Genomic DNA, 17,979 nt, shown 5'->3' with positions numbered 1-17,979 from the left:
ATATATATATATATATATATATATATATATATATATATATATATATATATATATATATATATATACAGTATATATATATATACATACAGTATATACATACAGTATATATATATATATATACAGTGTATATATATATACATATATATATACATATATATACAGTATATATATATACATATATATATACAATATATATATATACAGTATATATATATATATATATATATATATATACAGTATATATATATATATATATATATATACTGTGTATATATATATATATATATATATATATATATACAGTGTATATATATATATACAGTATATATATATATATATATATATATACAGTGTATATATATATATATATATTGTATATATATATATATATATATATATATATACAGTATATATATATATATATATATATATATATATATATATATATAATTATATAATATAACTATATTATATAGATATAATATAACGCTGGGACCCCACAGAGTGACACAGCTCAGGAGATCGCTGTATGCGTAAGCACCGAACACATACCGCGATCTCTCCGGCACCCGCAGCTCTTCCTGTGTTCAGCGGTCACGTGGATGCATATTCATTACTTTAATGAGTGGTACCATGTGACAGCTCAGCACTGGAAGGAGCTGTCGGCCCGGGACGACGGAGAAGCAGGGACACACCAGTATGGGGTGAGTAGGACTGGGAGGGTGAGCTATGCGATATTCACCTGTCCCTGTTCCACTGTCGGCTCCGTCTTCCGCGTCCTCTGGCTGTGACGTTCAGGTCAGAGGGCGCGATGACGTGGTTAGCGTGCGCCCTCTGACTGAACAGTCACAGCCAGAGGACCCAGAAGATACAGCGGCGGTGGAATGGGAACAAGTGATTATCGCAAGTGTCGGGAGCCTGAGCCAGTGGCGACTCCGGCATCTGGCCCCCATAGCGCTCCAGTGTCCCCTCCTGCTCAGGCACCCGGCACTCGGCGCTCAGCGATGAGAAGTGTATGTCATTTGTTTTTTTTAATCACAGCAGCATCAGCATACCGGGCATATTATGCTATGGAGCATCTTATAGGGGCCATCAACCTTTATGGAGCAGCGTGTGGGGCATATTATTCTATGGAGCATCTTATAGGGCCATCCACCTTTATGGAGCAGCATATGGGGCATATTATGCTACGGAGCATCTTATGGGGCCATTATTAACCTTTGTGCAGCATTATATAGGGCATATTTTTGTATGGAGCATCTTATGGGGCCCATCATGAACTATATGGAGCATTATATTGGGCGTATTTTGTATGGAACATCTTATGGGGCCCATCATGAACTTTATGGAGCATCTTATGGGGCCCATTATGATCTTTATGAAGCATTATATGGGGCGTATTTTGTATGGAGCAACTTATGGGGCTCCTGATTCAATATGGATATTCAAAAACATTTAACCTACTGATGTCTCAATCAATTTCACTTTTATTGGTATCTATTTATATTTTTGCAATTTTCCAGTAGCTGCCGCATTTCCCACCCTAGGCTTATACTCAAGTCAATAAGTTTTCCTATTTTTTTGTGGCAAAATTAGGGGTCTCTGCTTATACTCGGGTCGGCTTATACTCTATATGGTACCTATCCGGTATTGCAGTGGGGTCTCTTCGGGCTGGAGGCCCGGACATGACTCCTCCGTCGGAAATGGTGCATGCGTATAGCGCACTTCAGGAGCCATTTTGTAAGTTACGCATCCGGGGATGAGGATTGTGGCCTAGGAGGGTTGTGGCGCCGGAATTGGTGCAGTCTGCGCTTTCCGGCGCCATTTTTATATACGTCAGCGGAGCAATCCAGCCACTTTCTACTGAATATATATAGAAAATATGTCAGCGCAGCAAGCCAATGACTTTTTACTGCACATGACAGAATGGGGGCGCAGGATGGGAGCAGCACATGACAGAATGGGGGCGCAGAATGGGTGCAGCACATGACAGAATGGGGGCACAGGATGGGAGCAGCACATTACAGAATGGTGGCGCAGGATGGAAGCAGCACATTACAGAATTGGGGCGCAGGATGGAAGCAGCACATTACAGAATGGGGGCGCAGGATGGAAGCAGCACATTACAGATTGGGGCGCAGGATGAGAGCAGCACATGACAGAATGGGGGTGCAGGATGTGAGCAGCACATGACAAGATGGGGACGCAGGATGAGAGCAGGCGAGCGTAGAACGGGTTTAATAGCTAGTATATGTATATATATGTGTGTGTGTGTGTGTTCTTTTGAGGGTGTGAACTACCAGCAGCTGAGGAACTGTGCAATGGGTACTCGTTTTACACCAAGTTATGCAAACCTGTTGTTAGAGTTGGCGGAACGCACCAAGTATATATATATATATATATATATATATATATATATATATACACACACATATATATATATATATATATATATATATATATATATATATATATATATATATATATATATTGAGTAGTAGGTGCGTTTGCAACCCGGGGTCCACCGTGCAGAAGAGAACCTGCTGCTAGTAAAAGACAGTACTATATGGTGGTATAGGCGAACTCTGTTACTTCACAGATTTGCTTGAGAACAATAACACTGTGCTCTGATCACCTTACAGGGGAACAGCTACCTAATAGAGCCGACAGTGGTCATGCAGTCAGCATAGCACACACATAACTCCTCACCGGAGGTGCCGGTAGGTGTCGGTATTCTAGGGGCTTATTTCAGCCGAACCCTGACTACATGCAAGCATGACCACACTGGCGCTGTGTGGCCATGCAAACCTTTTATAGCTGCAGCAACTTCAGGACCTTCCTAGAGGACCAATGGTAGCTGCTACAGTACCTGAGCAACTTCAGGACCTTCCTAGAGGACCAATGGGAGCTGCTGCAGTACCTGAGCATGTGACCTCCAACTTCCAATGAGAGGTCTTACCCTGGGCATGCTCAGAAGGGGAAAAGCAGGACTTAGTCCCAGAGTCGTCTGCTCGCCGCTGACCAGTACTAGCTACAATGGCTGAGCCTGGAAAGGCAGCAGTCATCATCCGCACCGTGTCAGGCTGAGCCAGACGCTGGGACCGACGTCTCTGCTAAGCAGGCTCCACTGCGGCTGGAGAAGAATGGGAGACTACATCGGGGATGGCTCAAGATTCCCCCTGTGCAGAGGTGGGAACTCGACCCCTAACACTTGTTTATGGGGCTGTTGGAGTCTTTCCACCTCTCGCGGCCCTCCTGCCAGTGGGTAACATCCTGTTTTCTAGAAGCTATATAAATGATTTATTTAGTTGGACAGAGACACCTGAGGAGGCTAAATCATTTATACTTCAGCTTAACAATAACTCATGAGGATTGGATTTTTCATTCTCCACCACAAGAGAGACCTTAGCGACCTTGGACGCTCCCGGCGCTTTAACCCCCTAAATGCTGCAATTGAACTCGATCGCAGTATTTTGGGAGCAGGCAGAGGGAAGAAATGCAAAATAATTTTTTCTATAAAATCGATTTTATTGTGTAAAAGCGCCAAAACATTAAAAAAAAAGTGTGGTATCCTTGTAATTGAACTGACCCAAAGAGTAAAGCTGCCTTTTCAATTTTACCATACTCGGAACGACATAAAAAAAATTCCTGAATTGCTGTTTTTTGTTCATTCTGCCTCCCAAAAATTGGAATAGAAGGCGATAATAAAAAAAGTAATGTGCCCGTAACTGGTACAAATCAAAACATCAACTTGTCCCCCAAAAAACAAGCCCTCACATGACTGCCGGCCAAAATATGGGAAAATTATAGCTTCCAACATATGGTGCCGCAAAAACAAGTTTTTTGCAAAAAGAAAAAAAAAGTTTTTTTAATGTGACAGTAGCCAAACATAAAAAAGCAATACATATCTGGTATTTCTGTAATTGCACAGACCTGAAGAAGTCGCCTAATCACTTATACCGCAAGAAGAATGGCATACAATTCTTCACATGCTGTTGATTTGTGCATTCTGTCTTCCAACGATCGCAGTAAGGCTCGGCGCGCATTTATCCTGCGTTCTGCTCTTAGCACTTTTACTTACGGGGTTCCCATGTAAATCTCTGAAATACATGATTCAGACAGAACCCCCTTCAGAAGATTCCCTGTAATGAAGCAGATGGAGGCACTGTGAGCTTCAACTCAATCCACAAAAAAAGCAAGTCTCCACTCAGGTCCATCATCTGTTAACGGAAATATGCGTGACATCCACATAACTCGTAGCACAAAGGCTCTGGAAAAGCGCTATGGCTCCTCACCCCCCAAAAGAAATTCAGCATATCCAATTGCCCCTCTCCCTTCTGAGCCCCACAGTGTGCCTTAACCACAAATAGCGTCCACATGTTTGGCATTTATGTATTAATGAGAGTCTGCTTAATTTATGGGTGTGTGTCTCCAGAAGCATGAGCTGAGCATAATGTTCTGGGCACTACAGTGTACGAGAACTACAACATATTACGTACTGCATTGAAAGGGCTCTACAAAGTACTGGGCACTACAATAGCAGATTTACAATTTTCACTCATCAGCATCCACTGTTGCTTGATTCTGGAAACACTCATGGAGTCATATCGTCACTACAACTCTAGATAAATTCCCGAAGTGGTATAATTTCCAAAATCAGATCACTTGAGGAGGGATTCTGCTCTTTACTTTTACATTTAGATTGTGAGCCCCATTGGGGACAGTGATGTAATGTGTGCAAAACTGTAAAGCGCTGCAGAATATGTTAGCGCTATATAAAAATAAAGATTATTATTATTATTACTTAGTGACTCTTTATATGCATTCCGCAAACTATTCTGGTAAAATTTGTAGTCCAGAAGGCAAATAGTGCTCCATCCCTCCTGAGTCTCCACATTCACGAAAAAAAATGTGACAAATTTTGGTGCAAAAACCCATTTCCCCTTGTGAAAATATAAAATCTGGGGCTAAAACTAAATTTTTGTAAACATTTTTAATTTTTTTCTTCACCACCCAGTGGTATAAAATTCTGTATAAAAAAAACGGACTGTCACATCCAAACATAAATTAGGTCTGAACAGGTGCTTACCTAGAGTCGCCAACTCATGTACAATGAAACAGATAAGGCATCAGTCTGTAGCGCTATAGCATGCAAACATAAAATATGAAAATTGAATTACGTTACTGCACTAGAAATATGAAAAATTGAGAATGCTTAGCGCATAAATTGGCCAATTCATGTGCACTTGGCAGCCACGTTGAGGCAATTCTCCATGCCAGGACCTAATGCCAATCCTCTCTTAGACAGTCTACATCTCTCTGGGAACCTAATGTGAATCCTTTCTTGGAGTGAAGTCTATATCTATTTATATATAGGTTTTTTTTAATACATTGACTTTAGTGTTGTATATAGAGATTAAGGTTTTTGGTGACAAAGTTCTAAAATGCTTTCTTTGTACATTATAATAGTATCTTCACAAGCTTTTCAAGAGAGATCATCATAAAGGTCAAAAATACCATGAAAAACAAATCAGCTTGTATGCCGAATTCGATCGACCAAATCTTCTGCCTTTCCTTCGAGACAGCACTCATTGTCCATTAGAAAAGGTAAGCACAACTGTTTTGAGGGTGGCATAACGTCATCTGCTCAGGTTAGTCATACTCCCAGAATTGTGCTAGGATTCACGCGTTTTCGATGTAGATTTCTGTCTGAAATTCAGTGATGGTCGTAGTACCATAAAAATTCAGGTGTGACCCTCACGATATACCAATCTTTCCATTTTCAGATGTACTAGGCCATTAATACAGGTAATATTGGAGGGGTTTTTTTAGGTCTAATTTTCTGATGATTGTTAAATTATGGCATGCTGTCACCCTTAACCCCTTCACCCCCAGGCGTTTTTCTATTTTTTAGTTTTTGTATTTTCCTAGCCTTTCTTCCCAGAGCCATAACGTTTTTTTTTCCATAGCTGTATGAGGGTTTTTTGGGGGGCGAGTTATACTTTTGAATGACACCATTTATTTTGCCAGCATAGTGTAATGGAAAACTGGGGGAAAAAAGTGCAACTTCACAATGATTTATATTTACCATGTTCACTATATGGTTAAACTGACCTGGCAATATGATTCTCAAGGTCAGTATGACAATGCAGAGAGTGAAAAAAATTTAGGAATTTGTAAGGAGAGGAAAAAAAAAAGTTGCTTTTATCTCTGTTTTCTGAGCCCTGTAGTGTTTTCATTTTTCGGGATATGGGCCTGTGTGAGTGTTTTCACTGATACCATTTTGGGGGTAGGTATGATGTTTTGACTGCCTTTTATGGAAATGTTGTGGTAACCAAAAGAACAGTAATGCTGCCATTTTGATTATTTTTTCCTCGTTACGCTGTTTACCGATTCAATTAATTTATTTTATACTTTGATTGCACATACAAGGCAATACCGAATATTTTTTTTTTATTTTATTTTTCTTGAGAAAAAAAAGGCTGATTTGAACTATTGTTTTCTTTAATATTTTTTTAAACGTTCTTTTTTTGCTTTTTACTCTATTTAATAGTTCCCTTAGGAGACTTGAATATTGTCTGTGTTACACATAACAGGGCTTCAGCACATGCAATACACGTCAGTGCAGTAACACACATACGCACAGATTCAGTCCAAGAAAAAATCACTCATTTGTCTTGCTCCATGAAATTACAATGGTGTGAGTGCGGTCCGTGAGCTGGTTTTTCACGGACAGTACTGGGACCTAAAGTATGGTTGGATGAACGTGGCTTAGGCTGGGTTCACACTGCGTTGTGTGAACCCGTTTAACGGACTACGTTACACCACGGCATAACACGGTGTAACGTAGTCCGTTAACGCCGCCATTACTTGTAATGGCGAATGCATCGCTAGAGCACGCCCATTGTGGGCGATGTGCCGTCATTGAGTGACGGACCCGAGACGCGGCCTGCAGCGTTTCCGGGTCCGTCACTCCTAGCGCACTGCTAGCGCAGATGGAGCTAGCAGATGCTCCATCTGCGCTAGCGCAGTGCCAAAGTCGGCACTTGCATTAGTGCAGTCCGTTTAACGGATTTGTTGAACGGACTGCACAACGCAAGTGTGAACCTGGCCTTAGCAGGAGTCCTGTTCTTTTTTGCTGCACAGCAGCATTGAGGAAGATTCGTAATGGAGCCCGTTCAAAGGACTGACATATACTGCACTGCAATAGAACCCCCAGAAATCAGATACATTCCCAGAATGTAGATTTAATTAGCAAGGGGGATTATAATGTTTCTTCATCCCTTTTCATATCTTAGCAAAAGCTTCATAATTTACTTTCCTAGTAACCATGGTTAAATGTACAGGAAGGAACTGACTTTATTGCTTGGGTAGGTTTAACCCTAGCCCTAAATGTTTCAACTAAATAGAAACCATAGAAATTCGGTTACCAATTGTGTTCCCTTTTTACGCATCTCCTCAGGTGCCACCTTCTAGCCTTGGCTTCTTCAAAATTAAAAAGTGGCAGTTAAAAATTTGGACTTTTCTTACTCATAAAAGGGATTTTTCTTTATTTTTTCCCCCCTTCTTAAACACATTTTAAAGAAATAGGACTATGCAATAAAGTTAATAGATCTAAGAAGTTTACAGTGAATAAAAAAGGTCACATTCAAAAGATCCTTATATTTTTGATTCTTCAAAGTAACCCTTTCGTCTTGATACAAACATGGCATACTCTTTGCATTTCCTCAACCAATTTTTGCCATTGGATGTTTGTGCCAATGTCCTTGATGGAGTTCTCCTGTAAGATGAGCACATGTAGGCTGCTTTTCTTTGACTGTCCAATTCATTTTCCATTGGGTTAAGGTCAGGAGACTGTGGAGGCCACATCATCTAATGAGACTGTGGAGGCCACATCAATCTAATGAGACTGTGGAGGCCACATCATCTAATGAGACTGTGGAGGCCACCTCATCTAATGAGACTTTGGAGGCTACCTCATCTAATGAGACTGTGGAGGCCACATCATCTAATGAGACTGTGGAGGCCACATCAATCTAATGAGACTGTGGAGGCCACATCATCTAATGAGACTGTGGAGGCTACCTCATCTAATGAGACTGTGGAGGCCACATCATCTAATGAGACTGTGGAGGCCACATCATCTAATGAGACTGTGGAGGCCACATCAATCTAATGAGACTGTGGAGGCCACATCATCTAATGAGACTGTGGAGGTCACATCAATCTAATGAGACTGTGGAGGCCACATCATCTAATGAGACTGTGGAGGCCACATCATCTAATGAGACTGTGGAGGCCACATCAATCTAATGAGACTGGAGGCCACATCAATCTAATGAGACTGTAGAGGCCACATCAATCTAATGAGACTGTGGAGGCCACATCAATCTAATGAGACTGTGGAGGCCACATCAATCTAATGAGACTGTGGAGGCCACATCAATCTAATGAGACTGTGGAGGCCACATCAATCTAATGAGACTGTGGAGGCCACATCAATCTAATGAGACTGTGGAGGCCACATGAATCTAATGGGACTGTGGAGGCCACATCAATCTAATGAGAGTGTGGAGGCCACATCAATCTAACGAGACTGTGGAGGCCACATCAATCTAACGAGACTGTGGAGGCCACATCATCTAATGAGACTGTGGAGGCCACATCATCTAATGAGACTGTGGAGGCCACATCATCTAATGAGACTGTGGAGGCCACATCAATCTAATGAGAGTGTGGAGGCCACATCAATCTAATGAGACTGTGGAGGCTACATCAATCTAACGAGACTGTGGAGGCCACATCAATCTAACGAGACTGTGGAGGCCACATCATCTAATGAGACTATGGAGGCCACATCATCTAATGAGACTGTGGAGGCCACATCAATCTAATGAGAGTGTGGAGGCCACATCAATCTAATGAGTCTGTGGAGGCCACATCAATCCAATGAGACTGTGGAGGCCACATCATCTAATAAGAATGTGGAGGCCAAATCATCTAATGAGACTGTGGAGGCCACATCATCTAATGCTCAGCTTACCATACTACGTTCCTCTATTTTTTTTAATCGGTAGCCTGGAGGGGTGTTTTGGGTTGTTGTCCTGTTGAAAAATAAATGCTGCAGATATAATGAAATGACGCTACAGAATGGAAATACCGTAAGTCTTTAAATATGACAACAATGGCACCAACCAAGCACCCCAATATGCCTCGTGGTGGGACTACATGATAACTTATTATTTCTGAGGATGGTGGCTCAAATAAATTGTTCAGTGCAGTAATGGTCCCCTCAAGATGTGAAAGGGGGACTTGTGCTATAATGTGAATGTCCTATTTTGTTAGAAAGTCGGTGTCACCCATACCAACATAGGTGTATACCTTACAATATGAGAGTGAACAGATTAGGAACAATATTTTAGTAATACCCCACAACAATTTTAATACAATTAAAAATAAAAGCTACATTTATGACTTTCTAGTAAGTGATTTCAATATGGGGCTTGCCCTTTTTTATTACTACAGTATGTAATATATTTCTAAGCCCTTTCTTTCCCTATGCTTTGGTGCAACAATGGTAATTCTTGTGCTGCCTGCAATCCTCATTAGAACATGTGTCATCATGGCCTCAATGGACTTTCCCCTTTCACATAAAAAAAAGTTTTAGGGTAAGTTCACACAGGGAGTTTTTTGCTGCTTTTTTTCTGCAGCAAAACCTGATCTTTTTGGCAGGAAAGAAGCTGCGTCAAAAACGCAGGTTTAGGTGCATTTGTGGTGCTTGTTTTTTCTCTTTGTCCATGCTAATATCCTTGAATTTTCAACAGCAAAAACGCAGCAAATAATGATACCTGCCTTTTTGCTGCGTTTTTGCTGTGTTTTTCCAACACCCATTCAAGTCAATGGGTGAAAAACGCTGAAAAAACGCTGAAAGTGACATGCTCTATGTCCAAAAAACACAGCAAAGCACAAAATACTGATCACACAAAAAGCCAATGTGTGTGCATGAGATTTCTGAAGTCTCATAGGCTTTGCTGGTACTGTAAAAAGCAGCTGAAAATTAGTATAAAAAAGCAGCAAAAAAGCCCAGTGTGAACTTACCCTTAAAGTTCTTTCAAATGTCTAACTAAGGACTGACCAGATGAATTTACCTATGTTAGGCCGGCGTCACACTGGCGTTTTAAACGGCCAAGTGCAATGCGATAAAAAAAAATTATTTTTTTAAAAAATTTTGTCGCCCGTTTTCCTTGGTCCGAGACAATCGCAGCATGCTGCGATTGTCTCGGACCGAGGAAAACTCTCGGCTCACTCGCACCCATATAAGGCTGGTTTCACACTTGCGTTTCAAAACGCATGCATTTTTTTAAAAAAAACCATGGTGAAAAAACGCATATAAACGCGTGTAAATGCTGCGTTTTTTTGACACATGCGTTTTTGCATGTGATGAAAAAAACGCAGCGTTTTGACGCATTTACATGCGTTTTTTCATGCGTTTGCGTTTTTTAAATGCATGCTAAGAAATGTGTGACAGCTGCCAATCATCAAAATAAAGTAAAAAACCCACTATAAACAGAAATAGTTAGGGGTAGGGGTAGGGATCATAACCCTAACCCTAAAGGGATCCTAACCCTAAGCCTAAAGGGATCCTAACCCTAAAGGGATTAGGGGTAGGGTTAGGGTTAGGAACCCTTTAGGGGTAGGGTTAGGGTTAGGATCCCTTTAGGGTTAGGGTTAGGATCCCTTTAGGGGTAGGGATAGGTTAGGATCCCTTTAGGGTTAGGGTTAGGATCCCTTTAGGGTTAGGGTTAGGATCCCGTTAGGGTTAGGATCCCTTTATCACCTTTATGGTGGCATATCAGTGTGTTTTCTGGGTTTTTTTTTTATAAAAACGCATGCGTTTTTAAAGCAAACAAACGCATGTGCTTAAAAACGCATGCGTTTCCATTGACTCCAATGTATTTTTTGACACAAAAAAACGCATGAAAACGCATACGTTTTTATGTGTCAAAAAAAGCCTCTCAAAAATACTACAAGTTGCATTTCTGAAAAAGAACGCATGCAGCAAAAAAACGCATGCGTTTCAAAACGCGGCCAAACGCGTACAACAAAAAACGCATGCGTTTTCAATGTAAAATATAGGAAAAAAACGCATGCGTTTTTTTGTGGAAAAAACACTGCAGACAAAAACGCAAGTGTGAAACCACCCTAAGCCTATGGGTGCGAGTGAGACAGCGCACACCACTCGGATATCATCTGAGTGATGTGCGTTATAAGCGGACCCCAGCAATAAAGGAGATGGAGAGAAGTTGTGCTCCGTTCCTCCCTGTGCGAGAGAATCGGAGCACAGACGCATGACACTCGGCTCCTGCTCTGCTGCGAGCAGGAGCCGAGTGTTATTAGCATATTGCATCCGATGATTTTGCATCGGACGCAATACACCAGTGTGACGCCGGCCTTACTGGCATAGTCGTCTATCCTGCAGGAATGCGGCGTTGTGTCTAGGGGTCACCAACTGAACTTCATATAGGTGTGTCTGCGTTTCTGTCAAAGCTTATGTGTATGGATCAGTGATAATTAGATATTTGTGCACCCCAGTAAGCAAGTCAAAGTCTTTCATTGTAATAATTTTGTTTAGGAAATCCAAACCCTATAACGCACTTGATAAGTGAGCTTAGTCTGGCAAACAGAGTATCTGACTACTGTTTTTTCTACTTTAGGAAGCAATGGTCTGAGCTATTTTTCAGCCTGTGTCCATAATACATAATATCTGCAACTCCATAGCTTATATTGAATTAGCCTTTTAATTACATAGTTATGATTATTATTTGAGGGTTTTTTTTTTGTTCTGATTATTAGAATTTTTTTGTGTATTTGAGTTTGTTCTATTTGATATAAACGTAGTCGTGTCAGCCAGGCAGCTCTGATTTAAAGAAATAAAGCAACTGTTGTATTTGATCTTGAGACTTAACACAGTCTAAATGAAAGTCCTTGGCTGCAGTGTATCTGTAGCTTTTTCTCTGATTAAGTGCATAAAACAAATTACAAAATTGGTTACTTGGAAAGAAGCCTAAAAGCCTTTTGGAAATTGAAATTGAAGTAGTTGTCGTAACCAATCAGTGTCATTTCAGATAAGTATATTAAACCATTTTCATTGATCAGCATATTTAGAGTTTAAGATAACGGTCAATGGTTCAGTATCGGATTGTCGTGTGTAACTGATGTTTTGTGTTTTCTTTTGTCTTTTTTACCCTACTTCACACTTATATATGTATGCATTTTTTACATTACTGTACTCAAAGTTCTCTCTTTTGACTAAAGTGCTGTGGGCCTTGATCAATGACATATCTTCACGGGCTGCTCCCTCTACTCTGTTATCCGCCATTCTAATTACTCCCTAGGCTACTCTGTAGGCTCAATCACACATATTTGGAGATCGATAATCTCATGTGCCACTGATTCTGGACCATACCTGAATTCTCTTGCAAGTTTTGTGTTTCTAAGAATGCAATTCAGGCTTGGAGATTTATATTTGACATACTGGAACGCAACTTCATTTTAGGTTGTTTTCCCTTTACTTAGACTGTTTGCTTTTGTCTTCTCCTGTACAGGCCCTTGAGATCTGTCACCAGAGAAATTTTGTGGAAGAGACCGTATATTTGCTAAGTAAGTACCGTAATCACTGTATTGTGTTCTAACTTCTAAATATAATGCAGCAAAACTCAAATCTTCATATTCACTTTTAATTTTTTTTTTCTAGATAAAAAGAAATCTTATTTTTGCAAAATATATATGTAATGACACAATCCCACAGTCTTCACTAAATTAAAAAAATAAAATAAAATTAAGTATTATAGGGATGTGTCTGAAATTTTGATTCGTGGGAATCTGAAAGCGGAGACCCTCATCAGTTGCTATAAAGACAAAGGTGAAGGGCTTGTCCGAGCGCTGCTCTCCTCTGATGCTGAGCTCTTCTTTAGTGTTGGAGGAGAGCAGCGATTGGCTGAACACTTCTACACCTTCATTTTAGCAATCGGTGCCCCAACCAATGAAAACATGACAAGTTTTTTGGAATGATAGTTTTTTTTTAAATAAGATAATTTTTTGTTAATTAACAAAATAAAAAACATCAGACAAAATCAATTTGTCAAAAGTGAACAAATACAGATATTACAAAATATCTCCCTACCCCCTATTAATGTACACAAACCGCATTATAACAATAATATACATTAATATAACACAGACTTTCTAGGATTCATCATCTCTCCACCCAAGGTTTCCACAGTATTTCAAAAGTATTACCTTTTTACCTTTTGGCATAAATACATTTTTGTAATCCTACAATAATGTCAGACTGTCTATAAAATTCCTGCACTGTCAGTGGTTCTTCATTTATCCAATATCTAGCGATTTCAGTTTTCTCGCAATATATAATAACCTAGCTATTGCCATCTTATGACAATTAAGTACCCGGATCTCCTCCACGTATCCCAAAATACATACCACAGGATCCCTCTCAATTCTACAGTTATATACCCTTCCAATCGCATCACCCACTTCCAACCAAAATGTCTTCAGTTTTGGACATTGCCATAGCATAGGTAGAATCCCGGCCCCCTCAGCCCGACACCTAGGACATTCCGAAGTCTGCCTCAAACCAGCCTCAGAACAATCTGTCTGGCGTCAGCGTCCTATATACTCTATGGAGTACATATATTTGTGAAAGTCTGGCCGGCTCGCTTAGTGACAGTTTTGGGCATATATTCCAATATTTCCTCCCATTTATCCTCCTCTATCTTTCCCACCTCTACTTCCCATTTCTCCTTTGATTTGATCGGGTAACTTTGGAAGAAGGTAAACAGTAGGTCCCTGTAAATATTTGACACAACTCCTCTTGTCCCTCCTTTTACACATATATAATCCACAAGGATATCTATCTGGACCAACATATCAACCATTTGACTCTGTGCCATGTAAGCATGATGAAACTGTCTATACTGAAACTTACAGACCTCCGGTAACCCATAGGTCTCCTATAATTTCTAAAAAGATAAAAGACCTTGACCATCCTGTATCTGGCCAATGTAATGTATTCCCAATCTCTTCCAAATTTTAAAGTCCCCCATTTTAACAAACTCCGGTAAATTATCATTCAGCCATATCGGGGAGAAATTAGTCAAGTGTTCCATACCACTAATCCTCTTAATTGCCACCCACACCCTATGGATAATTATCAGAGTGGGGTAAGCCAGCCCAAACTTCCTAAAACTATCTGCTTCCAAACCCTGAACCAATGGATTCCTTCCCAAAATATGAACCAGAATCCTTTGTGTTGAACCCATACTGTCTACTTCCCTCCAACCCCTCATATGTTCACCCTGCGCAGCTAAGTAATAAATCCAAGGGCCAAGTACCGGACACCTTCCCCCCCCCATCCTTAGGCCTCTGCAGCATTTCTAGTCGAAGCCTCGACTGTTTTTTCCCCCAAACAAGATCTCTAAAAATAGAATTGATGGTACAAAACCATCTTTTGGGTAACCATACAGGGGTATTGTGCAACACATACAGTAATTGGGGCATAAGAATCATCTTGATCAGATTTATTCTCCCCACCACTGAGAGACACAGTCTACCCCACACCCCTATTTTGTTCCTAAATGTACCTAATAGCGGGATCAAATTCAGATCTTCGTAGCTTGAGAGCGGAAGTGACACCTGAATACCCAAACATTTAAACTGTCCAACCACAGCCAGCCTACTTCCCTCCCCCGTTAGCAGGAGCTCATCTTCCTTACCATCTACCGCCAGAATATTGGATTTCTCTCAATTGATTACTAGGCCTGATCGATTCCTGAACAACTTAAGGATGTTCATCACTCCCAACAATGACTCTCCAAAATCTTCCAAAAAAAGCAGCATGTCATCAGCATAAAGAGCTATTTTCTCCTCTATCATTCCATATCTGAACTCGTTGACCGAGGCTGCATTCCTAATTGTTTGCGCGAGGGGTTCCACAGCCAGTGCATAAAGTAGCGGCGACAGCAGACACCCCTGTCTCGTCCCTCTGTGAAGACTAAAGCTGTCAGACAATTGCCCATTAACCTTAATCCTAGCAGTCAGGAATGTATACAGTAACTGTATGATGTAAAAGTTGGCCGAACCCAAAGCTCCTCAAGACTTCCCAAAGATAGCCCCATTCGACACCACTACCCTACAACAACTGTTGTCTGACGGTAGCTGCAGATTCAAAAATAGTCTACGTAGATTTATCGCTGTAGACTTGTTCGGCATAAAGCTCGACTGATCAAGATGAACAAGTTCCTGAACCACACTCGTTATTCGGTTAGCCAGGATCTTAGCAAGTGCCTTAACATCCACCGTCAGCAATGAGATGAGCCTATAGGATTCTACCAGTTCCGGATCCTTACCCTCCTTTGGAATAACCACCACCACCGCCTCTCTCATGGACTTCTGTAGTTCCCCTTCCTTCAGTGCCTCCTCAAAGACTGCCTTCAATTTCGTCACTGTCACCCCTCTTAAGTGCTTATAAATTTCGCCCGGAAAACCATCCGCCCTTGGGGACCTATTGTTCGACACTGACATGGTAGCGGCCTCAATCTCCTCTTCTTTTATGGGCTCCGCCAACCTATTTCTATCACTATCCTTAATGCTAGGAAGTTTCACCCTCCCAAGAAAATCCTTTATATTTTCTGAAGAAGCCTCCAACCCAGATGCTTATAGAACTCTCTGAATTTCCCAAAAATGCCTTCTGTAGTTCCCAACACTACCCCTTCCTCCATCTTTAGTTTGTACCCATATGAGGAGTCTCTCTGTGCCGCCGACACTACCGAGAGCAAATGACCCACTATTTCCCCATCCTCATAAAATTGTGTTCTCTGGAAAGCTCTCCTTCTCTCCGCATTTTTTAAATGTAACTTATTAACTACTTCCTGGGTTCCCCTAAGCCTTTTTTGATTTTCCACTGATGGGTCTGTCACGATGTCCATTTCTGCCCTCTCCAACGCCTCTATAAACACCCTATCTTCTGATCTAGTCTTGGACTTACACTTGGATATTTCGAAAAAGAAGGCCCCTCAGAAAAGCTTTCATGGCGTCCCAGACTACCCGTCTTCTAGCACTATCTTCATTAAACTGCCAATACTCTTTCAATTCCCTCTCTATGACATCCATACTAATATGTTCAAGCCATAATGGGTGCATAATCAATCTATCCCCCCCACCCCCCGCCCAGTCTTTCCTCCTACCCATTTAATAGACAGTTCTATGGGCTTATGATCCGAAATGACTCTCACAAGAGATGTTCCACACAACAAACCATCCGCATCATTAATTCATTGCCCAATTCCGTATCTATCCTTGAAAGAGACCTATGCGTTGCAGAGTAACAGGAATAGCATGCTTCATTCTCATTCCTTACTCTCCAGAGATCCACCATCCCCAGTTCCTTCATAAATTTCCTAAATGGCGACAATTTCCTACCCTTCGTCTATAACATTATTAAAATCCCCAATAAGCAGCCGTGGTAACCCCATTCCCCTCTTAAATAAATCAAATATTTCTTGAACCTTGTTTCTCGAGTACGGGGGCAGAATATACACAGCCTCTATACTGTACACTTCAGTTGCCCATAAATTCTACAGATTATAAAGACCTATTGTCCCCTACTATCCACATGACTCTGTTTCTTCAAATGGCGTAGATGCTCCTATAAGCAAAGAAACCCCTCTAGCATACGAAGAGTATGTGGAGTGATACGCTCCCCCTATCCATCCTCTCTGCAACACCTCCACCTTTTCCCTCAATAAATGCATCTCCTGAAGGCATATCACATCCGGACCCCTCTTTCTAATGTGTTCCATAAGTGCCGCTCTTCGCCTTCCCTTAGACAGTCCTCTTATATTCCAACTAAGGATTTTAATTCTATCCCCCATCATATGTACTCATATGTACAAATTTCTGACCCCATAAGATAAACAGCTGTTTATGTTTCTTAGATCCAATTTTAAAACAACAAACCTCAACTCCCCCCTCCCTCCCCAGCATATATTATTACAATAACCCGAAACCATAACTTTGGTGTATTTCTCCTCTCCCATCGGAGAGTGGGTAAACCTGCTACAATGTACCCTCTTAACATTACCTCTAAAGTCACTTTCTGACTATCACACTCCCACAACCCCTCCTCATGCGCATAACTACAATAATTCAAATACAAATAGTCCCTCCGTAATCTGCATCACATATTAAAACCGGGATCAGCAGACTCTATAGAGCAGTAGTCTTTTAACTTTCGCCATCTTCTTCTCACTTCTCTCTTTCCTTTTCCGCTTTAAGTTTCTTAATATTTGAGTCTAGCCAATTAGCAGCCTCCTCCGGAGTTAGAAAAAAATGAACCGCACCCAGAGCCACAACCCTGAGCTTAGCTGGGTATAATGTAGAATAGCTCAGTGCCAAGTCTCTCAGTCTCTGCTTTCCTGCTCCATATCCCATCCTCTGCTTTTGCACATAAGCCAGGGTAGATATAGATCTTTTGGCCATTAATACATAAAATATCAGCCTCTCTTGCCTTCCTCAGTATGATGTCTCTGTCTCTATAATTAAGGATTCTTGCAATGATAGTATGAGGGGGAGATCCCAGTGGGAGGGGTCTCATGGGGACGCGATGCAACCTTTCCACCGCAATCAACCTAGTCAGATTATCAGCACCGATTTTATTTTGGAGCCATTCTTCAATAAACTTCGTACGATCAGTCCCTTCCACCTTTTCTGCAAAAAGAATTGACATGCTGCGGAAAATAAAACGCTGCAATTCTGCTCTGATTTTTCCGCAGCATGTGCACAACAATTCTTCATTTCACATAGAATAACATTGGTAGTGCCCTGCACGGCGGATTTGATGCAATTTCTCGCATCCAAAAACACTGCAGATCCGCATCAAAATTTGCAACGAGTGCACATAGC

General features: G+C 41.1%; 1 protein-coding gene across 3 annotated transcripts in view; it reads left to right on the top strand.

The window, feature by feature from the left end:
- The window catches only part of VPS41 (VPS41 subunit of HOPS complex), a 354,940-nt gene that overhangs the window by 279,260 nt on the left and 57,701 nt on the right, over window positions 1–17,979 (top strand). For all 3 annotated transcript variants that reach the window (XM_069730259.1, XM_069730260.1, XM_069730261.1), the window contains exons 22-23: window positions 5,470–5,607; window positions 12,606–12,660. In XM_069730259.1, the coding sequence (XP_069586360.1) occupies window positions 5,470–5,607; window positions 12,606–12,660 (193 nt within the window). The remainder of the gene's footprint in view (window positions 1–5,469; window positions 5,608–12,605; window positions 12,661–17,979) is intronic.

Source organism: Ranitomeya imitator, chromosome 6 (genome assembly GCF_032444005.1).
Source record: "Ranitomeya imitator isolate aRanImi1 chromosome 6, aRanImi1.pri, whole genome shotgun sequence".
Classification (NCBI taxonomy): Eukaryota; Metazoa; Chordata; class Amphibia; order Anura; family Dendrobatidae; genus Ranitomeya; species Ranitomeya imitator.
This window is presented reverse-complemented; position numbering and strand designations above follow the sequence as displayed.